Below are 24,361 nucleotides of genomic sequence, written 5' to 3'. Positions count from 1 at the left end.
CAGTCTCTAGAATAGAAACTACTGTTACATAATATTAACAATTAAGCCCCCAAACCCCACTTAAATCTCCTCTTCTGTTTGCTCACTTGTTCCCCATCACACAAACAAGAGGTTTCTGTCTCTAAGTTTCAGAATAACCACTTCAACTGATTTAAGTGATGAAAAGACAAACCTTGGGGACAGTCCCCATTCTTTATCTGTCTCCAGAATGACAAACACAATCAATGGGATTAAGAAAGTCTGCATTTCTTCTCAATCTGGAAATCTTAAAAACTCTCTAGAGATATGTTCATTCCAATGTGAATCAAGAGTCCAGAAACCATGTGAAACACAAATGTTTGGATGTGGTCATGGTATTTATTCATAGTATATTTTCACAATGTATTAATAATGGAGGATAACACTTATTCATATATTGATATAACTTCCTGGAGCACTCTGGAGTTTGTCTGGCTTTGGGGAATACTGCCAGGTTTCTCCTAATCTCTTTGGTTTTTGGAAATGGGAGGGCTCCTCAAATCGAGTGTCTGACATGGGCCATGACCTTTCTTCAATCAGGCTGGAAGGGCAGAAAGACCACGGCTTTGGCACTTCCATTTTGGAAAGGAGAAAAAAAACAGGACTTCCAAAGATGAATGGAATCCAAAGATTAATGGGCGATGAGAAAGACTCAGGCATCTTGTACTCCACAGTTCATTTCTTCTCATAAAGGCCACCAATTACTGCAGCAGCCATGGACACTGGCAGGGTTTCAGGCTCAGGGCTCAAAGGCGTCAAGTCACCAGCTAATATTTTCATACAAAAGTCAATCCTGATGACTAAGAATCCGGTTCTGAGTTTCTCCAGGTGTGCTGAGGTGTCGAAGGTCACCCCCACCCTGCGCATCCTCTGTCGCAACTGTTAACACAGACACCATTTCAGAATACCTTGGCAAAACGCTGAGCGGCTCTCATTTGCTCAATGTCACTCTGTAATGAAGCTGCTTGGGGGACCCTCCATTTAACCACAGAGAGACCAAGGCACCATGAACTGAAGTAAAGTATTGATAAGAATAACAACAACCAGAACAAAGTCCAACTCTCTTCCCAAAAAGGCATGTCCAAAAACAAGGGTAAACAGTTGGTCTTATTTTTTCCAAGTGATTCTGTCCACTGGAAGTTGTCCTTTAGCTTCTCCCTTTTATTAAAAGCGTTTACATTTCTGAGTCTGATGATCACTTAAATACATACAACATTAGCACCAAGGCAGCGACTTTTTTCCCAGAGATCACATGAAACTGAATAGATATTTAACATAATTAATAGCTGGTACAAACTGTGACACCACTGAATTACTGATTGGCTAATGATACGTTCCTAGAAATGCCAAAAATATCCTCATACGATTCTTGTAGCACCTTGATGGCGGCTAGGTTGTTTTTTTTTTAAAAAATTACGGTTTTAAAAAAGTAACAATAAAACATTTACAGATAGAAAGTAAACAATAGTGTACCGTGATAATGAAGGATCACTTTTGTCAAAGTACTACATATAATGTAGAGTACGTAAAATGCAGTGGTCTGACTGCAGGGGACAAAATAACGTGAAAGGCAGTCATAAAAGAATCATTTTACGTACAAAAATATTACATCACAATAAATAATTTCAAACATAAATATTAAACTTTACATCATAAGGATTTCCCACATTTATATACACACACATATATACATGTGTATATATGTGTGTATATACGTATATATATATGCATATGTACACACACACACAGGCATACAAGTCCTCACACACATACACGCTCACACACACACACCCAAATTTTAAGGTGGAGGTATTTCATCACTATCCTTCATCCATCCCATAACGGCTTCCTCTTCAGAGCACCTGAAAACAAATGAACCAACCAGGAAATGTAAATCTTCTGTCTCAAATGACATAAGTCAAGAGAAGGTAAACCATAAATCTGTACATATAGAACTTGAAAATAACACTTACTATTTTCTCTGGATTTAAAAAATAACACTTGCTACAAGAAACATGGAAATTCCAGGGGTGTATAGAGAATAAAATAAAAACCATTAGCCTGTGATTCCCCCAACCTGAGATAATGTTCTTCAAATACTGTTGTATTTCCTTCTAGCCTTTTTTATACATGCACGTAAATGTTATGTATCTGTGATCACTCAAATGTTACTGTACATAAAATACATATAAAATTTACTTTATTGGATATAAAATATATAAAATACATATTGAATGGGAATCTCTAATGGATACCTGCTGACTCTGCCTGCCTCTCTCCCCTCTTTTCTGATAAACTCCTTCTGGTTCTTTGGCAACCATCCCTCTTCCGAATGAAGCTGTCAGTCAGTCACCCGACTCTAGGTGGGTATATGATCCCAGTCTCCGGGACATTGTGATTGGTTTGGAAATGGCCATGTGACAAATCAGAGCCAGAGTTCTTGTGCAGAACAGATGCCGGAGATGAGCATTTGCTTGGAGCCGTGAGCTGTAAAGATGATGTAAGCCTAGAACTGCCAGGGACCATGGTGTGGAGGAGATGATCTGCCTGAGAATGAGGCCACTTAAGAAGCAAGCACTGTTGATGGATGGAGAAAGAAAGAGTCCTGATGACTCTGAGCGTCTAGATCCAGCCATGCCTGAAGTCAGACCACCTCTTGGACATCTCAGTTACTGAAGACAGTAAGTTTCTTTTTCTTTTTCTTTCTCTCTTTTTTTTCCCCCCTGTGGCCTCCTGAAGTGGAAATAATCCTAATTGGAGATCATAAGGTTGAATATGGATTTTTAATTAAACATTGACACTGATACAGAAGTGTCAACTGGGTATTGCTTTGCCAGGATCCTGAAGAGCCTAACGGGGTAATGGGCTGCTGGAAGCTTGAGGGAAGTTGTAGGAGGGTCGCCCTAGTTGGCTGAGCCCTTGTACGTAAAAGGCACTGGGATGAGAAAAAGAGCGATCACTTCAGTCCTCTGCCCAGCAGAGGGACAACTTGCTGGCATACTAGTTACGCCAGGAATTGTCAAACTTTAACGGGCACGACTCTCCTGCGGGTTTGTTAAAAGTGCAGATTCTGACTCTGTAGGTCTAGAAGGAGGCCTGAGATTCGGCACTCCTGGTAAGTTCCCACGCGATGCAGATCACGCTGGTCCTTGGATCACACTGTGAGTTACAAGCGTGCGGAAGAGTACATTCACTGAGAGGCTCTGGGGTAGGACACTCCTGGGTTATTGCCAAGGGAATCCACCTGACCTTAAGCCAGCTACTTAACTGCTGTGGATCTCAGCTTCCGTCTGTAAAATGAGGATAACAGCCCCAGACTGTGGCTTTGTGGTGAGGATTCACTGAAATAATGCCTGCCCGGCGCTCAGCACGGTGCCTGACACACAGTCAGGGCTTAATGAACGTCATTTATATTACACTTGGAACACTCCTTGGCAGTTATTTCTCAAAGGGTGATCTGTGAGTTACCTGCATCAGAATTCCCTGCATTAAAAATACAGGTTCTTGGATCCACCAGAGACTTAATGAAGCAGGACTTCTAGAGATGGAGCCCAGTAAGCAGCACTTTTAATAAGCACTACAGAGGAATCTGGTACAGGACATCTAGGGACTGCACGTCCAAGAATGGAGAACAGACGGCCTCAGGCACACGAGGATAGATGAGCAAATAGCACTGAGTCAGCTTCACCTGCCTAGGGGCAAACGACCGCCCACATCTGCTAATCATTAGGTACAGAAAGAATGAGACAGAGTCAGGGACAGACAGACACTTACCGTAACTATAAAACTCGAACCTCCAGGCCAGTGCCAGAGGATGGAGCACATTTTCCACAGTAACCACCGCATTTCCCTACGACCCGGGTACCGTCCTGCAAAAAGATGCATCATCTTAGCTCACCTGCTTGGCTCATATGTTTCCAGGGCTTGCACCGGCTTTTAGGGAAATCATTCCTGTACACACAGTAGGTAGCACTTCTGAATAGAAGTGGGGCCCAACATCCTCACCATGGTCTAAAGTAGGGGCTGATGAATGATGGCCTGTGGGCCCCTGTTTTTGTATGGCCCACATCTTCGCAGATTACATCCTCTTGGAGAATGAGAAAACACTAGGGCAGAGAAACTGAAGTGTAATTTACCTGTACTTCTTCTACACAGACCATTCATGGAGACTAATTCTTTGGTCCCTTCGCACTCAGCATGGTCTTCTCAAATAAACAACTGAAAAGTCTCAGTAAAATCTACCTACTGATCGAGAACCAAAGGAAACCACTCAAAAGAACTGCTTTGCTTTTTTAAAAAAATAAATTCATTTTTATTTACTTATTTTTGGCTGTGTTGGGTCTTTGTTGCTGTGCGTGGGCGAGCTGGGGCTACTCTTCGTTGCGGTGCGCGGGCTTCTCACTGCGGTGGCTTCTCTCGTTGCAGAGCACGGGCTCTAGGCCCATGGGTTTCAGTATTTGTGGCACGTGGGCTCAGTAGTTGTGGCTCATGGGCTCTAGAGCGCAGGCTCAGTAGTCGTGGCGCACGGGCTTAGTTGCTCAGTGGCGTGTGGGATCTTCCCAGACCAGGGCTCAAACCCACGTCCCCTGGGCAGGCGGATTCTTAACCACTGCGCCACCAGGGAAGTTCTTTGCTTTTTAACTGATTATTGATGTAGCTCCCAATGTTAAGAACAGCATTTATATTTTATAGCTAAGAAGCAAACCGAGAATACTACTTCTTGATATGTGGAAATGATATAAAATTCAAATTTCAGGGTCCATAACATTTTATTGGAACACAGGCACGTTCATTCATTTCCCTCATGTCTGTGGCTGCTTTCAAGTTACTACAGCAGGGGTGAGTGGTCAAGATGGCCCCTGCAGCCTCACGCTGCCACCCTGCACACACGTCACAGTGACACAGTGCAACGTGAGAGCGTTTCGAGTGCCGTGACTGTTGCTGTATCATAACATTTCCTTGTGTTTCTTTTATTACCAGTATATGTCTAAACAAGAAAAGAAGACAAAAGTAGACTTCACTATTGCACTTTATTATTTTAAGATTTTTTTTTTTCTGTGGACCAGTTTTTAAAGTCTTTATTGAATTTGTTACAACATTGCTTCCATTTTATGTTTTGGTTTTTTTGGCCATGAGGCCTGTGGGTTCTTACCTACCTGACCAGGGATCGAACCCACACCGCCTGCGTTGGAAGCTGAAGTCTTAACCACTGGACTGCCAGGGAAGTCCTGACTTTTGCACTTTTAAGGTACAGTAGCATGTGGATTATTCTGTTGTCACATTTAGATGGCAAAGCATTGTGTTCATCATGCAATGGCACTGCAGCTGTGCTAAGAGAATACAACATACCAACATCACCACGTTCAGCATGGTCACAATATTCCCAACTCACAGGAGAGCAACGGTCAAGAATTTAGAAAACTTAGAACAGAATATCTCACCATGGTGTAATTCTTCACAAAAATAAAAAATCAAAATGAGTAAAAGATGAAAATGTGTAAGTTTCCAAATGGCTCATTTGTTAGCCAAACAAATAAATGTTTTCTTTGAGTTAATGATATCTTGTTTAATTGTAATTGCTGAAGAAATGTGTCCAGAGAAAAGCAACTTGTTTAAGACTGTTATCCTTTTGGTAAGACCAGTTGCTGAACAATTTAATGACATTTGGGAGCCGTATCAATAATCAATTAAAAAACAAAGCGAATAACTGGAGTGGTTTCCTTTGGTTTTTGGTGAGGACATAGATTTTACTGATACTCTTCAGTTGTTTATTTGAGGAGACCATGCTGAGTTTGAAGTGATCAAAGAATTAGTCTCCAGGAATGGTCTGTGTGGAAGTATTTCAAAGAGGTTGAGAAAACACTAGCGCAGAAAAACTGAAGTGTAACCTGCTAAGATGTGTTCACAACTAATCATGGTAAGAAATATGGGCGGAGCGGGAAAAGCTTTAGTCGGACCGATTTACAAAGCTTGTGAAAATGTAAGATGTTTAAAGCCTGTGATTATTCATTGTGGAAAATACATGGACCTACCTGGTGTTACAGAACCGGTGGTGTTAATAATGAACTTCTTTTTCTATCATAAACTTAACCTGCATCAGTTTTGGAAATTTGGGGTCAGGACCAGAAGCTGAGTACCCTGACTTATCCTAACACACAGCAGATTGATGACTCAGCAGTGGTAAAGTTTTACTGTGATTTTGAGCTCAGGGCTGGGATTAAAAATTTTCTGAACAAGAAGACCTGTCCTCAATCACTGTCATTGAACACTTAATGGCTTTGGACATTATCTTTTGCTACTGACTTGATAATGTTTCTTAATGAATGGGAGCTAAAATTGCAAGGCAAAAACTGCACTTATAGGCAAAAGTTATACTGCGGTAAAGTCATTTCAATAACTAACATTGTTTGAATCATAAATCACGTTAAGGCAGGTTGCACACTTCCCACTCTGTCAAATGTTAAAACAAGAAGCTTTATCGCTATTCCACGTACATTTATAGTGGATATATTTTCTGAGCATGAAATACAGTTCCAGCAGTATTTTTTGGACTTGGACGTAAGCACAAAGGAAATTTTCATATTTCAAAATCCATCTAATGAGGTAATTGAGGGGCTTCCATCTCACCTTTAATTACAAGTGATTCATCTGCAATGTAATGACACGCTGAAAGGCAGATATCAAGTGAAAAATCTAATAGAATTCTACCAACGCCTGCCAAGGCATGAATATGGTCAATTAAAATGATACGGTTGTGGACAATATTATAAAGATGAAGTACAGAAAATCTCACTTCAGATCCGCATTAACAAATAAACATTTAGAATCAATTTTGACAGCAGAGAACACTAATTAAGCAAAATGTTGTCCTCTCTCAATATTTCATACTTTTCCTTGGTAGATCTGGATAACAAAAATTTATACTCAGTTATTATTACACTTTGAATTGAATCACTAAAATTTTTATGTCAATTTGTTCTTGCTCTTGTCATATAAATACATATATAACATCAATGGTTTTTACCTCTTGGCTGGCAAAGTCTAAAATATTTACTAGCTGGTCCTTTACAGAAAAAGTTTGCTGAACCCTGGTCTCCAGCCTTGTACGGGCTGACCCTGCCTGCCTGTCTGGGTTTGTCTTGTCTCATCTTTTCTCTCTACTCCCGCTCCTCCGCATTTCTTTGGGTTGTTCTTCTAACGTGCCTCTTATAACACAGGCCCTTTGCACATGCTACTCCTCTCACTGGAACTCTCTTCCCTCGCCCTCTCTGTGTGCACTGGACCACCCAACTTTTGCCCAGTATATTCTTCAGAACCCAGCCCAGAGGCCACTTCCCCTGAGAAACCTTTCTGACACAGTTACCTGCTGCACAGCACCCTATAACATGGGGTAGTTCTCTCTTTATGTCTGTCTTCCCCCTAGAATGTAAGCCCCATGATGGCAAGGCCAGTGCCTTGTTAAAATCCGAGGGTTTCCAGAAGCTAGCTGTGTGTGGCTCATGACGGTTTTAATACACATCTGGTGAATGAGTGAAAGAAGAAGGCTGAACAGGTACACTCTTCTTGGTGAACTGCAATCCAGATGGCCCTGCTAGTCAGTCCCCTCAGTGCTTCCCTGTGCTATGAAAAGCTCCTTGTTTCATTGAGGCCCCATATCCCCGTCTGAAAATTACCATGTCCTATGAGCCACCCCCTACCCCTGATTGCTGAACAAGGTTTGGCATCTAAGGTGTTTTACATTTTCCTCTACTGGGACTAACAGTGGTGTGAACCATACTTGTGCATGCATTTCAGGATATCTTTGGGCTGTATTTGATTCATATGGTCAAACTATGAACGTCTCTTGAAAATAATGGATACTCTCACTTAAAAAAAAAAGAAAAAGAAAAGGAAAAAGAAGAAACTTTCCCATTTTGCAGAAAAAAAAACAAACAGAAAAAATAGTTCTACTCTTTTAAAAGTTTGTATGTTTTTGATTATGAGTGAGGTTAAGTTGGGAGATCAATTTCTATCACCCTACTTGGTCTTGGTTTTAGGGACCCCTGTTAGTTTTGGAGCTAGTCTGATATTACCAACTAGATCTGATGCCAGAACAACTGGTTTTCTAGCCAGGAACTTTTTCCCTAAGCTGAAGTGTACATCTGGTAGCCCTAAGGATGCTGACAGAGTAGGAATGTCTTTTGTCTCATCAAAGCTTATTTTTTACCCAAACTCTTCCTGCTCTGGCAGCAGAGATCAGATTGCCTCAGGCTTGTATCATGTCTTTAATAACCTCTTTAGGGCTTCCCTGGTGGCGCAGTGGTTGAGAGTCTGCCTGTCGATGCAGGGGACACGGGTTCGTGCCCCAGTCCAGGAAGATCCCACATGCCGCGGAGAGGCTGGGCCCGTGAGCCATGGCCGCTGAGCCTGCGCGGCCGGAGCCTGTGCTCCGCAACGAGAGAGGCCACAACAGTGGGAGGCCCGCGTACCGCAAGAAAACAAAAAAAACAACAAAAAAACCCCTCTTTAAACCTCAGTTTCCTGGTGCATCTGTAAAATGGGGATAATATGAGTCTCCCCTTGTAGGTTTGCTGCAAATGAAAGGAAGCATACAAAGTGCTCAGCATAGCAGTTGGCCTAATGTAGTACTCTATAAGTATTAGCGATCATTGTCGTAAAAGTGTTTTTTATGTGTGGATTACCATCATAGCCTGTTCATGGAGGTGAGGAGCAGCCTGAGTAATGACAAAATCGCTGATACTAGCTCTGCAATGTTCATGTTATTGCATTAACTAGGACTCAATTTGATTTAGGTAAAGCCTGAACTAAAACTTATTTCTATTACAGAATAAAAAAAATATACTGAGAAAATGAATAGCAAATACATGATTGTCATGGAAACAGTGCCTATTTCAGAGAAAAACGGATGTTTTCCAGCACTTTTTTTTTTTTCCCAGCACTTTTGAAGCACCCGCTCCCATACAATGAAACACCAATTGGAAAGCATTTTTATTTCTTCATTAAAGCAAGCCCTCTAGAAATCTCTTTTCTATAAATATTTTGTTAGTAGAGTTTGAGCTATTACATATAATTAAAATGAATGACCTCTGTTCCATTAAGAACAGTTTATAGGGCTTCCCCGGTGGCACAGTGGCTAAGAATCTGCCTGCCAATGCAGGGGACACGGGTTCGAGCCCTGGCCCGGGAAGGTCCCACATGCCGCGTAGCAACTGAGCCCATGCACCACAACTACTGAGCCCGCGTGCCACAGCTACTGAAGCCTGCGTGCCTAAAGTCCGTGCTCCACAACAAGAGAAGCCACTGCAATGAGAAGCCCGCGCACCGCAACAAAGAGTAGCCCCTGCTCGCCGCAACTAGAGAAAAGCCCGCGCGCAGCAACAAAGACCCAACGCGGCCAAAAATAAATAAATAAATTTACTAAAAAAAAAGGAAGAGTTTATAGTTCATACTTTTCACTCCTTTCTCTGCTTTTGGCAGTCAATATGACCAAGGTAGGCTGACTCATGTAATTTAGCAAAGCCAACACATCTTTGATTGAAATGTGCTTATCTACATTTCTTTGGAGTATGCTGGGGATGAAACGGCCCATAAAACCCAGTACTTGTTTTTTTTTTTTTCCGACTATAGTCCAAATCACACTTACATATATGAATATATGTATAAACATCTAACTTCTATGGGTTCGTACAGAATAAAATGTACACATCTATAAAAGGTAGTTTCACTCTACTTGTCTGTAATATGATTTTCATACTTGGTGGATAATTGGGTTTTCACAAATGAATTGTGGGTTAGGAGGCAGCTTATGATAGATAAACGAGGACTGATACTATGCTTGCTATGTGCGCGCACACACACAGGTATTTATCACGTGACCTTAACTCCACCGGCTGCAAATGAACTAAAGATTAAAAGATAGGAACTGAGTCCATCTCCCCCACGGTAATGCAACTTTGATTAATTTCAAAGCAATTCTTCCATTTACAGCTCTTCCCCTAGAATAAGAAATGACCGTTGGGTCCCAAGACCAGGTACCTCAGAAACACAGGTCCCCAGCTCTCTGTGGACCCTGCCCATCCCCCAGGTACACGAAGCAGCACAGAGACCTGAGGGCACCTCTCCCATCCTGCCTAAATGGCTCCCTTCACTGTGCCTGGCTCTGAAGGCCATTCCGGTACCTCCTCCTGGACAGAAGGCCAGACAACAGCTCTGAGAGGGGGCATCTTTCTGGGGGTGGGGGGATCGTCCGGATGGGGCCTGAGGACCCTTTCCCATCCTGAGCACATTCATGAGGTGAGGATGCACAGAATATCACCGGCAAAGGAGCTCAGAACGCCAAGCTGTTCTCTCCAATCTCACAGCCGGGCCAAGCCCCCCTTTCTGTCTGGCTGCCCCTCACACACAAGCAGAGTAGAAACTTGGTATCCCTAAGTCGAGCCGGTACAGCTGAAGCATCTGTCTAGAGGTCCATCCCTGGGTCCAGGGGGCATCCCACATGCCTTACTCCCAGGTGAGGCAGGGCCCACATGGACAAAATCCACACGGTGCAGTGGGGGCCAGCCAGGTCCAGGCTCAGCCTCTGCTCAGGTTGTAGTCCCTTGTCCGTCCATTGCTAGCAAGCCTGCTTCCTTCATCACCTTGACCAATCCTGCAACCTTAAGGCAAGCCTCAGGTCTATGAAAATGTTGTAACATTAACAGCTAATACTTACTGTGCCCCTGCTGCCTGCCCAGTGACATGTAAACAGCTTTATCTCCCTATTTCATTTATGCTTCGCGAGAACCCAACTGGGTAAGGACCACCAGGGTCCCCATTTTATGCATGAAGAAACTGAGACCCCTGAGAAGTTAAATAACTTGCTCAAGGTGGCAAGGCTAGTAACAGCACGTCCAGCGATCTGACTTAAGGGTCTGGGGCTTAACCTCTATACTCTGCAGCCTCTGTAGGCTTTGATTTCAGTACCCTCCCAAGAATCTGATGAGAAAGCTGGAGGAACGGGATTGAATGCATATACATTGGCCAATACGTAGGCGCTATTTCAATAACAAAAATCATTATTCTTATACACATACAGGCAGCCAAGAATGAACCTTGACACTGGGTCTTGTTTTTACCAGGTTTGTTCCTGCTCGTGAGACCACGTTCCTGCCCTGCACATGGTTCTGGTAATTCAGTTCTACCCTGAATGACTAGAGTTTTCCTTTAGTTTCGCTTGGGGAAAGCATTTTATCGCCAAGCGGCTTTGGAAAATGGAGGGTTTCGTTGTGTTTTTCTCTCTGTAGCTCCCAGCAGAAAAGTGCAGGAAAGTGAGAGTGATGATGTGACGGGTGAATCAAATCAGGGCTATTTGGAGAAGGGCTTAGGACGGGCCAGGATCTGCGTGCCACAGAGGACACCAGCCTCGGTCCCTCAGAAGCAAGACGGTGCTCAGTCATGGTGGGAGCAGGACATTACACAGTTTTCCAAAGTGTGTTCCGTGAACCACTGGTAATTCAGGGAAATTAAAAGGTATAACTCTGAGAAGAAGGCTCTGCGGTTGGTTTAACTTAGGTCAGTGATTCCTAAAATGTGATCCCAGACCAGGGCATCGGCATCACCTGTGAAACTGTTGAAAGTGTACATTTCAGGCCCCTCCCCAGGCTGGCTGTGTTTTAGCAAGTCCTGGCCCAAGTTTGAGAACGAATGATTTAGGGAAATGCTGGTTTGAATAAAACCACACAGGTTTCCCTCCTGTACACTTTATTCCAACCTAAAATACACACCTGCTTACTGCGACTCTTCAAGAAGGAAAAAATATATACAATTTTCCCAAGTGTCTTTGCCTGCGGGAGCCTATTTTCATGGAGTATCCCTAGGGGATGCTGCTCTGTGGACCGCGTAGCAGGTCAGGCACACAAAGCATCATTTCTCGGGGCTGCTAGGAGCTAGGGATTGCTCAGTTCTGGCTCCTGGGGATTCATAAGGAGTGCTCGACAGACCCTTGAGATTAATTTTGAGCTCAGGCTCTCTGAGCTGTCACGGAACACCAAGATTTAAAAAAAAAAAAAAAGTGCTGACAGGCAATTATGAAACCAATTCCCTTCAACACAGGCGTAATCCCCCAAAAGCTGGGGAAACAGCCAGCCCGTCTTGGCAGGGCAGTAATCTTTGTCTCCACAAGGTGGCGCTCCCGGCTATAATTATATTGTTCGGTTCTGGATGAAAACTGCAGTAATGACAACTAACAAACAGAACTGAAACTTAGATTACAGTTTACACAGATGGCTTTCTATATAATCATGCTTTAAGTCTGACCGCGTTTCGGCCAATTAATTTTTTTGTTTGTTTCTCTCAGTCACTGAAACATAATATATAGTAGGAGCAGGAAAGAACTTAATTTCAGGACAGTGTAAAGCACACATCCTAAAGCACGTGTGTTGTCTCTCAGCTATCTTTATCCCTTTCAGTACAAGAAACAAATTTTAATGATCAATTTATAAGCAATCGATATGGTCATTTAGTTAATCAGATTTGAAGGAGCTGATTGGCTTAGAGAAAAGAGGGAGTGAGAGAGATTTTTTTGTTTGTTTTTTTTCCCCCAAAGACACAAATTTAACACTGGAAGCTAAAAGAAGGGATCAGGAACCTCTGAGATTTCCCCCAGACGTCATAATTGATGTTCCTTCCCTTCCTTGGTGGAAGCAGCTTGACTGAGCTGTTTCCTTATGTTCCGATTTTGATAGGGTTTAGAAAATAAAAATACCAGACACCCAGTCAGATGTGAATTTCAGATAACACATACTGTTTTTTTAGAATAAGTATGTCCCATGCAATGTTTCAGACATGATTAAAGTAAAAAAAAAAATCTTGCTTGTTTATGTGAAATTCACATTTAACAGGGCATCCTATATTTTGTCTGGCAACCTCACCTTGGAATAACACCACACTTTCCAATCCTCTTCTTTTTCCTCCCTTACTCACTTTCCTGAGACCGGGAGGCAGAGCTCACAGCTGAGGCAGGACTGGGGCCACAGGCCACACCCCATAAGTTTTACATTTGCCTGCGGGTCAGGCTCCTTCCCCACATCGCGGCAACTTCTAGGCTGCAAAGGGCAGTGCTTTCTGCCCCTGCTTATGCATTAGAGTCACCTGGGGAATTTCAAATTCCCCAAAGATTCCCCTTCAGTGAATCCGGGTAGGGCCCGGGCACATGTATTTTAAACCTTCCCAAGTGATTCTTATATACACCCACGCTGAGAAACAGTACGCAGATCAGAGCGTCACAAGCTGTACTGAGCTCAGGAGCCATCTGGGGCCTTGTTCAGCTACAGGTCCTGCTCAGAAGCTCTGGGGTCCCAGAAACTGCGTTGTCAACAAGATCCCAGGCAATGTGGGTGCTCTGTCGGGGATCGATCCCACCTTGAGCAGCAAGACTTTAGAGCCTGACAAGCCGACTTGGAGAGCCTGTGTTTCTCTTAATTCTCCAGAAACCCTCCTCATGAATTACCCCTTCTTCCAGCCCTGTTTGTATTTCAATTCTTCTGAAACAGACTGACATCACTTTCCCTAAGCTCACCTAGGTGAATTGCATGTTGGCTAATTAACTGCAAGGTGTCTGAGCCACACTGGCTACTTTCAGCTTCCTAGTTAGGCATCCTCCTAATTGCTCCAATGGTTCACAGGTTCACATCTCCAGGAGGAATTCACCAGAAGGAAAGCAAGACTCTCTGCTCCGCGCACCTGTACACGCTTCAACCTTCGATTTATGTCCTAAATTTTCTTGCTGATACGTTGTAAAATGGTTTGAGGAAGTGGGAAAGCACACCGGTTACTTTTAGCACCACCGCCTCACAGGGAGGGAGGAAGGAAGAGAAAACAAAACCCAGCCCCCAACCCATCGGTAACCTTACCGGCGACTTCTTAATGTCAGAGACGGCATAATTCCCTTGGGAGATCCATCTGGCAGATTCAGTTAGAGACAGGCCGGTTCCGTAAAGGTTGATGCTAAAACGACCCTGGAATAAATGGCCAACGAGAAAGATTTTTAGTCCACGTGACGTCCCAAGCAAAGGCCACACAATAAAAGGCAGCTTGGAGAGAGATATTAATTAATTATGATAGCTACTAATGATTGAGGGTTCTTTTGGGCGGGGGGAGAGTGGAGTTGTGAACCAGGCACTTTACATGCATCATCTCATCCATCCTCGCAAGAGCTCTCAGAAGGGGATTTTCTTTACAGAGGGGGACAGCGAGGCCCGGCGCAGGTGATTAACTTCTCCAGGAGACACTGAGAACCCAACTCACATTTTCCTGACTTCGAAGTCCTCGCTCTCAGCTACCGCTATTCTGCGTCCCTAACTCAGCAATCCTGATGTTGCTTACAATTATCAGATTCCTTCAGGAACAAAATGCCACAGTGTAATTTTTCTAACAAGATCTCGCTGCCAAAGCTTCCTTGGGTTTCAGCTCCCCGCGGCGCTGAGCACGCCGAGTCCTAAGCACAGCGGGGCGGGACTTCAAAGCAGAGGCGCGTTCTCTGGAGTTGCCAGCAGAGGGCGCGCGCGGCCTGCTCTGGACCGCAGGGGACCCGCCACCGCCACCAGGCCCGGGGAACCTAGACCTCCCAGCCCCGCTCTGGGATTCGAAACGTGGCCTCGGGTGTTTGCCTTTTTATTTCCCAGGAGACGCTGCAGCAGAGAATCTCTCTTGCTTTCTCCATTTGTCTCTGTGTCTTTCTCTTGCAAAAATGACTCCACAAAGGCATATAAAATAGATTCTTGAGGTTTCCTACTCCACCATGAACAGTTTCGGAGTTAAAAATGTTCTTTCTCTGCAGACGTGGGTGAAGGCTTCCTCTCTGAGCCTTACCATCCGGTTCTTCGTCAAAACGGTCTTTAATAGGGACTTCCCTGGTGGCACAGTGGTGAAGAATCCGCCTGCCAATGCAGGGGACACAGGTTCAAGCCCCAGTCCGGGAAGATCCCACATGCCGCGGAGCAACTAAGCCCGTGCGCCACAACTACTGAGCCTGCGTTCTAGAGCCCACGAGCCACAAATACCGAAGCCCGTGTGCCTAGAGCCCGGGCACCACAACGAAAAGTAGCCCCCACTCACTGCAACTAGAGAAAGCCCACGCACAGCAACGAAGACCCAACGCAGCCATAAATAAATAAATAAATAGATAGATAGATAAATAAATAAATAAATAAAGTTGAGCCTGGGACATCCAGTTAAAAAAAAAAAAAAAACGGTCTTTAATAAATCAAGGAGAGCAGCAAGGTGGGGACTCACATCCAATCAGACCTAAGCGTAAATCCAGCTTTTTCACCTGAACATATTATTACCCTGTAAGAACCTCAGTTTGTCCAGCTGTAAAATGGAAGGTAATACGAGTGCCTCCTTCAGAGTAGTGCAGTGAGGGACTAAATGAAATTAGCCGTGGAGCGAACGCCTGGTACCTAGTAGATACTCAAAAATATTGATACCAGTCCTGCATTTTCTAATTGTTTTGTAAGGGTTAGTTTTCTCTCTCTAATATAACAGCAATCTTATTGAGGGGAGGGACTTGCTATTGCTTTATTTATATCAGTTATGGTTTGTAACATGTGACTAGGCACTTGATATTTACAGTCTTAACTAAATATTACATCCTAGCTCTTCCACGAAGACTTCCGGGATCAGGTGCAGCTTGGAGGTTTCCTCTCCATGTCGGTTCCATAAATACTTGCTAAACAGAGTTTATGAACTCTTTAGGAGCCTGAAATTCCACATCTGTACCCTGGGGACAAACAGGATTCCTATTCACAGAGGTGATGGGAAGATTTAGTTTGGTCTAAGTCAGTGGATCTTATCAGAGGGCAACTTTGCTCCCAGGAGAAATCTGGCAGTCTCTGGAGACATTTTTGGTTGTTACGTCACAGCTAGTGTGTGTGTGCATGTGTGTGTGTGCCACTAGCAGCTAGTGCAGACAGGCCCAGAGACACTGTTAAATATCCTACAATGCACAGCATGATCTCACACAACAGAGAATTATCCAGCCCGAAACATCAAACGTGCTGTGGTCTGGGGGATGAAATTATCCTAGAATCCTGACTCTTCTACCTTTAGTGTGACCTCAGGCTTACCTCTCCTGAGCCCATCTGTAAAATGGGTTAATAAGACATAATCTGTGAATAAGAGTAGAAGGTATAACATACCTAGCTTATTACCTGGCAGAGAGCAGGTGAAATTTTAAAAATATTTTTTGGAACTTGTTTTATGACAGTACTACACAGATGTTAGTGGTTGTTATGCTGAGTGGCTTCAGTACGCAGGTATCCATGACCATGGCTACACCTGAGGCTCAGCCTCCTTGCCCAGCCTCCTCAGACACGGGCTTCTACATGCTGTGTTAGCCCACCTGGCCATGTTCTTATCTTACTATCATTCCTGCCCTGAGGAGGGCATCCACACCAATCACAAATGCCCAGACCTCGTTGCTGCCAAGGATGCCCTTATCTCTCCTTCCCCATCCTGTTTCCCACAAAGACTGCCAGTTCTGCCTGCATCGCAGAAGGCAGACTTGATCTGCTTTGACGTCAAAGTCCTTAGAAGGTCCAGGCTTCTAGCCTGAAGATGCCCCTGGCTGATCTGGGTGTCCAGTGTCTGAGCACGTAGCCAAGCAGACTACTTGCTAGCTAGATCTGCCCTTTCAGAGTGAGTGATAAGCAAGAGTTTTTGTCCTTATTCTCTTCCTGGCCTTTTCAGGTTCAGGGATTTGCATTTTCAGCCAGCGTCCTAGTTGATAATTAGCACTCTAAAAGTTGAGTGTCACCAGAGGGGTCAAGACCTACCGTCCTTTCTAGCTCCAGTCTGGGATATCTCTACCCCTAAAGGCCTTATCTTCAGGGTCTAAAGGGCATGAGAGTTTTAGCTACTATCTCTGTTGCTGATTTAAAAGAGTAAAGGTAATTCAGACATGCATACACTAGATGATCCAGAAAAGTTAGCCAAAGATGTATAATACCTCTGACAAACAGAGGTTCTGTTCTCTGTTGGACAAGGGTGAATGCTGCAAAAGTCTTGTCTGGACACAGGATCAGCCAGGCGTGTCTACCATCACGGATTTGAACTCAGACACACTTGGGATCAAATCCGGCCTCTACTGAGCACTAGTGCGGGTTTGGGTAAGTTACCCGATGTCTTTACACCTCAGTTTCTTCATCGGTCAAAAGGGGGCAATCTCATAGGATGCTGTGGATGGCTAAATGCTACGCTGATTTACCAAGGCTGAGCACAGTGTCTCAAGTGTAGTAAACACTCAATGAACGCTATTAACACCAGCATCAGTAATGACAATGCTGCATCCACTGTGATCAGGATAACAAAATACGTTCTGGGTGCATCTTGAGTTGACAGCTCCTGGGGACCTCCCCAAAGCAACAGCAACGGATGCGGAGGAAGAAGAAGCAGACTGTCAAACAGAGCATCCCTCTGCTTTCATTGCTCTGCAGTCATAGACCAAAGGACAAGCAGGGCTCTAAAATAGCTTGCAGTCATGCTTTCTGCAGACTTTTCCCTGGAAAAGTGATACGAAAAACTCCCATCTTTCATCAATATAGCTGGTACTCGGTACACTTCTGAGGAAGTGAATTCTAGAAGTATCCGATGTGGTTTGAAGAATGGGCTGGAAAAAAATACAACTTAACCTCTCACTGGCTTTGGTTTTCTCACTTAGCAACTGCTTTAGTGTCAGGATTTAGCAAATCAATCGGTTCATTTGTCTCTGAGTTATTAAAATAACTGAATGCAAACTACCTCGCATTTACTTAAGTTTCCCCAAAGATGCACATATCGAAACAAGAAAATCCTGAGGCATTTGAAAAAGGCAGGACTGGCCAATCTATAAGCTGTTAAATGCAACCCATACGAATGGGGTGTTTGAAGTCTCCAGTGCTCTAAAGAAACCGCACTTCAAAAGTTTTCAATTCCTGGGTAATGGAGAAAAGGCCCCTTTTAACATTCTGTCCTTTGTTTATTTTCTTTCTCCCCTGAGTGCTTCCTTTTCACTTCTCTAAAATGTTTAGCAATACTTTCTAAAGCTTGGGGCTGAGAAAACAAGTTGTTAAAAGAAAATTCAGATGTGTTTGTCTTTGGATGGTCTCTGTGGCTATGTGTAAATGCACCCTGGGGAGACAGTACCTGGGATTCTGAGCATCACCCAGTCCCAATTCCTAGAATCCGTGAAGGCCCACAGCGACGCGGAAAACTCTGGTCACAGAGTCTGACAACAGCTTTGTAAAGACCTCATGTAAATCAACGGAAAGACTGGGGCCACGATCTCCTGTCCAGAATCACCTAATTCATTATGTCTGTCCTACCTTCTCCTTGCAGAAGCTTCTGGCAAAGACTGATGCCTGCTTTGCAAAATGAGCCCAGGAGGATTATCACAACCTGTTCCGAAAGGCAAGTCAAAACCTGCCACACCTCTAAAGAGGCAAAAACGTGTGCAACTCTAGAACGGGTAAGACTGCCGTGTAGCTGCTCTGGGGGAAAGCGAATTCAGGAGACAACTCTGCACTTCTTGGTCTAAACATGGCACATTTACACATCTGAAACAGGAGTGACAGTTTTTCTGTCTCATGCAATATTCAGAATCTTTAATGGCTGACAGTCGGGGTGTTGGAACCCACTTGCCCTGGCTTTTGAGAGACAACTGTGTGCATCTCTCCCCAAACCCTCCATTTCGTGACACGATATTGATGACTTGTAACCAGTCAGGCAGAAAATTTACACCACAGAAATGGGCAAATGCTGCAAAGCATTGCTTCCCCACCCCCCCGCCTCTTCCCTTGGAGAGCCAGTTATTAAACATTTACCCACATGTCACTGCATAATATTCATTGTTTTAACATCGTCCTGTGTTTAACCAAACCCTTGCCATGTGATGTCTAATTGGTTTCTAAACGTTTACCATGATCACAGATGCATTTTGCTGAATGCGGAAGTTTGGCCCCTGGCTGGGATCATTTCCTTAGGAAACACCCTGAGTAGCGGAGTGACTGGGTTGGGGGCTGTGAGCACCTGTGAGGCCCTTGATACAGGTGGCCAAAGTGCCTTCCACAGCCGCTGTTCTAATTACATCTGTAGAACCAGATGCAGTCACGGGGGTGGGGGGATGTGAATCCCTGGGTGGGGGCTGGAGAGCTCCCGACTCGTACCTGAGGGCACTTGGCGGCGCTGTAGCAGTCCCCGGCGGTGGCAAAAGGGACGGGATGTCCTTCGCGTGTCCTGGCAAACTGTAAGTCAGTGGCTGTGGGGTTTTGGAGAAAGGGTTACAGGGAGCAGAGAGGTGAGAGTATGAGAAAGAGAAAGGGAAGGGACAGGATATTAACAAGGAGACAGAAGGGAAGAAGAGTTAGAGAAATCATAAGAGGAAATGGGAGAGGAAAAAAGAAAACAAACCAAAGTATGATTAGTGAGCAAACGGATCCAGATGTACACTTGCTTTCCCCTCACTGTATCTGTGGGTCTGAGAGCTTCCTTCTCTGGGTTTTACCAGCACTTTCTGTCTCTTCACAGTATGGAAGCCAAAAGGGGGGCTTAAGATGACTTTGGAATTGATTCCTATATAAATAAATAGGTGAATCACCTCGCTTAAATGTAGTGTAATTGGATGATTGTGAATCTCCTGTAGAAGCAGCCGCTGAGGCTGCAGGACTGCAGGACGGGGCGGGGAATAAGCCAGCAACTGCAAAGCCAGCTACTTTGCAGTTATTCCCTGAGGCTCATCTGTCCTCCCGTGGCCCAGGCACTATTACCACCAGAATGGGGAGCAATTAGAACTCACATCTTGAAAGTATTAATGGCAGTTTCTTAAGTTTGGGGCTAACTTTTTAAAAAAGGTTTTTTTTAAAAAGCCAATAAAAACAGTGCTCGCGTTTTTAACCCTCTGGTGGCTCCTGAGAACAGCTCTGCGAATGGGGAAGGCGTATCAGGAGGTGGCAGACTGAGAATCCTACAAAATCTGGTGGGAACTAGAGACCAGAGGCAGCTTTTTAAACCTTTCTGCTTTGTCTTTCAGGAACAGCAAGAGAAGGCCTTAATCTTTCTGCAGGTTCGTGGGAGGGAAAGCTGAGTCCCCCAACCTCCACGGGCAGGAGCCCTGCCCACCTGAGCACGCAGAAGCCCTGGGTAAGTGGCAAACTGCAGATTCTGCCCTTAGCCCTCATCAGTCTGGCTGAAGGCAATTAAAAATATCTTGGTACAAATCAGATTTAATCTACCTGCAGAGGAAAGCAAGGCAAGGTTATGGGAACATGTTAATGAAGAAAAATTAATTATTCATTATTTGTTTCTCCACTACTCGAGGGAACGTGTTTGGATATTTCAGCTGTCTTTAACCACTCCTATGATTAACGTCCTTAACAAAAATGCAGTGTTGGCTGGAGTATGACATCAGTCCACGCTCGGGCTAGTTTAAAAAATGGTAATTCTGTCCTCCGTTTTTCTTCTGTAAATCGACAATCAGAGAAAATTAGTTTTACGCCCATGTGCATGTTTGTGTGTGTGTGTGCGTATGTACACTGCTGGTGGAAGCCCAGGGTGGGGTGAATGTTGCTACATGAATATCATAGCTTTGGAGTTTGCATCTGCTACCTTAAAACTTCTTCTCCCTTCGAAAGCTCTGCTACCAGGACTTCCCTGGTGGTCCAGTGGTAAAGAATCTGCCTTCCAATGCAGGGGACGCGGGTTCGAACCCTGGTCAGGGAACTAAGATCCCATATGCCGCGGGGCAATTAAGCCCACACACCCCAACTACTGAGCTCACACGCCTCAACTAGAGCCCATGTGCTGCAAACTACAGAGCCTACGTGCCCTGGAGCCTGTACGCCACAACTAGAGAAGAGAAAAACTGCACGCCACAACTAGAGAGAAGCCCGTGCACCACAACGAAGAGCATGCGTGCCGCTACTAAGACCAGACGCGGCCAAAAAATAAAATAAAATAAAAATAAATAAATAATAAATAAATCTTAAAAAAAAAATTTGCTACCATGCTTGCTTTGCCCACCTGGCTCACTCCCATTTGGCCTTAAGGTCTCAATTTCACTGTCATACTTTGGGGGATGCTGCCCTGACTCCCCCACTGCGATGGTGCCCTTTCATGTGCCTCCGTCTCCTCCATTCATTTGTCACAAATCTGATGGCGCACCGCCCCTGTGCTCAGCACTTCCCAGGCACTGCGGGGACAGCAGTAATCAAAGGTGCAAAATCAAAAAAAGAAAAAAAAAAAAAAAAAAAAAGGTGCAAAATCCCACCCTCTGGCAGCTCAGACTGGGATTGTCATCACTGGACCCTAAGTTCCTCTTCACATCCTCCGGGCCTCAGCCCAGCCCCTGTGCAGGATGTTTTTGTTGTCTGAATGGAGAGACCCATGGACACATCCCCCAGGACGTCCCATGGAACTTACTGATGATCTGCATGGTGGTCAGGTCTATTCTGATCTTCTGGAAGCTGGAAAACCCAGCCGCCGTGTAGTCTTTCCGACACTGACAGTCATCACGTCGGCTCCCGTTGTAGGGACATTCGGTTGGGTTGTGCAACCTACAGTACAGAGAGAACATCCCAGTAAGGATGGGGAGGTCCTTCCAGGGATCTCCAGGCATCCGGGATCTTCTGAGCCTGAGCTCTCCTACCTGTGCCCGTAAACCTCAGAAAAATTCTCAGAGTCACCGTGGACCAGTGTCATGTACTCCTTGGGGCGGTCAGAGTGCATCCCTGCACAGAAGACCTGAAAGACAGACCAGAAATAAGCTGTGAGGGGTGGCTCAGAAACGGGACCATGAGGGCCAGGGCCGCTGGCTCTGAAACCAGGCTAGAAATAACGACTGAGCTCCGACGCATACCTTCAGGAGCTTTCCCGTGACGATCAGGAAATATTCCCCATCTTCACCGGCACCTTTCAGCCTTTTGACTTCCTTGCAGTTCTGGGGCAATTCGCCTGGAAAACACAGACCGCGAAAACGGGCTGTGATTCTCCAGGATGTGCAGTGGCCGCCGACGGAAGGAGTTACGTTATGCGTGCTCATGTCCGTCTGCAAGGGGGCCGATTTCTTAACAATAAATTCTATATTTCTGAAAAAGGCAGGCAAACACAACAACAATGAAACCTGTTCTTCAAGCTCCAGAAGGACGGCTTCAGTGGGCCAACTTACAGTTATAGATATTGTGGCAGGTTTTTCTTTCTTCCGGCTTCAACTCATCAGGGCATAAGTGGCTGGGCTGGTCCTCGTTGGTGAGACACTGCACAGATCTGTGCATCACTCCGACGCCACAGGACACGGAACACTATAAGGCAGAGCAGGGTCAGAGTTGTGGCTGCGGAACCTGGAGATATGGGCTTCTCGTGGTGTGGAACTCAGAGCCTGGAGGCTTGCACAGGAACCCCGTGTTGCTGAAAACAAATATCTGACACATGTAGGGCACTTCCTATGGGCCAGTCTCTGTGCTAAGATTTTTTTTTTTAATAAATTTATTTATTTTACTTCTTTATTTTTGGCTGCGTTGGGTCTCTGTTGCTGTGCAGGGGCTTTCCCTAGTTGTGGCGAGCGGGGGCTACTCTTCGTTGCGGTGCGCGGACTTCTCATTGCGGTGGTTTCTCTTGTTGTGGAGCACGGGCTCTAGGCACACGGACTTCAGTAGGTGTGGCTCATGGGCTCAGTAGTTGCAGCTCACGGGCTCAGTAGTTGTGGCTCACAGGCTCTAGAACGCAGGCTCAGTAGCTGTGGCTCACGGGCTTAGTTGCTCTGCAGCACGTGGGATCCCCCCGGACCAGGGCTCGAACCCGTGTCCCCTGCACTGGCAGGCATATTCCTAACCACGGAGCCACCAGGGAAGCCCTGTGCTAAGTCTTATATATACATGTCTATACGTACGTACATCCATACCTACATATGTAGTCATACATATGAAATATATATATATAATATAATTTCCTCATCTAAGCCTCACAGTAACCCTATGAGATAGTACTAGCATTATTCTATTTTTACAGAGGGGAGATTGAGGCTCAAATGTTAGGAAATTTGTTCACGGTCATGGTGGAGCCAGAATTTAAACCTTAACCCCTTTCAACTGGTCCCACACTTTTGCCCGATCATCACTTTGCATCAGTGAAAGCCTCGTAGTCAGGAGCCAGGGGGCCGGGGCAATTTTCAAGGGCATTCCCAATATCAGATATTCTTACTCATTGTAACCCCAACGCAACCAAGAATTCCCGATGTAGAAGCACTAGTGCTTACAGAATTCTTAGCCACAGAACCCACAACGAACAACTCTGTCACCCTTTTTCAGTGACAAACAAGAGTTCTGGGTGCTGTTTAAACTGTGGTAAAATATATGGAACTTAAAAAGTTGCCATTATAGCCCACGTGCTTTTTAATGCATGAACGCATTTCAACTTCACAAACACCCCATTCTGCAGGGGAGGGAACAGACACGAACGCTTGGCCCCTTATCGCATGTCATTCAATTGAGAACAGCAGAACCAGGAATCAGACGGAGGCTGTCTGGCCTCCCCGCCCCTGTCCCCCTCTAAGCACCAGGCCAAACGGCCCAACAAGCAGAGAAGCCCCCTTCCCCCTTCAGCCCATTTCAAGATACTAACTCCTGTTTCTCACCCGGGGCTCTCCTGGAAGGACAGCTCAGGCAGGACATGTTTAAGTCGGGGTTTGAGATCCAAAAGCTTTCCGATTTCATCACCCAAGCGTCTACTTACGCTCCCCCAGTTGCCAACTCTCCAGGTGGCAGAGACAGGGCACTCCCGCAGGTAGCAGGGCTGGACGCTGGGTGGCTGTGCGCCCGGGCAGTTGATGGTGGTTTGATAGCTGTACTCATAATTCTCCTTCCCGGTGTAAATCTCGCTACAGGAGACAAGCCTTTGTTTGTAGCCCTTTCCACAGGTCACTGAGCACTGGGAAGAGAGCGGGTAGAGAGCAGAGGTTGGAGCGGGGCCTGGGGGCAGCCACAATAGGCCCCTGACCTCCACGGTGAACACTGACCTCGGGACAATGGGGCAGAGAGCTCTCACTTTATTAGCTTCTTACGGGCCACGGGGGATGTGCAGCCCTACAGGAGCCTTCTGGGATCCAGGGCTGCCACTACACCTTTTGGCCCCCGCTGCGGGCGGCGGGTGCCTCAAGCCCCTGCTCTGGATTTCACGGGGAGATGGGGCTGCGGGAGGTGCTCCAGCTGTCACCGGGTCCACTTACAGCGTCCAGAGCCCTACATACTGGCGGCCAAATCACGCCTTTCCAAACCTACAATGACTGCGTCAGAGAAGCGACCAAGCGGGCTGGAGAGAGCACCAGAGACCACCTGTGTGT

General features: G+C 45.4%; 1 protein-coding gene across 1 annotated transcript in view; it reads right to left on the bottom strand.

Annotated features, from left to right (window-relative positions):
- Nucleotides 1-327: 327 nt before the first annotated feature.
- The window catches only part of ADAMTS9 (ADAM metallopeptidase with thrombospondin type 1 motif 9), a 172,844-nt gene continuing 148,810 nt past the window's right edge, over nucleotides 328-24,361 (bottom strand). The window contains exons 32-40 of the mRNA XM_032648471.1: nucleotides 23,755-23,949; nucleotides 22,193-22,325; nucleotides 21,884-21,978; nucleotides 21,674-21,768; nucleotides 21,448-21,581; nucleotides 19,197-19,288; nucleotides 13,908-14,012; nucleotides 3,793-3,887; nucleotides 328-1,880 (exon numbers count right to left, since the gene is read on the bottom strand). Coding sequence (XP_032504362.1) covers nucleotides 3,798-3,887; nucleotides 13,908-14,012; nucleotides 19,197-19,288; nucleotides 21,448-21,581; nucleotides 21,674-21,768; nucleotides 21,884-21,978; nucleotides 22,193-22,325; nucleotides 23,755-23,949 — 939 coding nt within the window. The 3' untranslated portion in view covers nucleotides 328-1,880; nucleotides 3,793-3,797. The remainder of the gene's footprint in view (nucleotides 1,881-3,792; nucleotides 3,888-13,907; nucleotides 14,013-19,196; nucleotides 19,289-21,447; nucleotides 21,582-21,673; nucleotides 21,769-21,883; nucleotides 21,979-22,192; nucleotides 22,326-23,754; nucleotides 23,950-24,361) is intronic.

Source organism: Phocoena sinus, chromosome 11, assembly GCF_008692025.1.
Source record: "Phocoena sinus isolate mPhoSin1 chromosome 11, mPhoSin1.pri, whole genome shotgun sequence".
In the NCBI taxonomy this organism is placed as follows: Eukaryota; Metazoa; Chordata; class Mammalia; order Artiodactyla; family Phocoenidae; genus Phocoena; species Phocoena sinus.
Note: the sequence above shows the minus strand (reverse complement) of the source record. Positions and strands in the feature narration are given on the sequence as shown.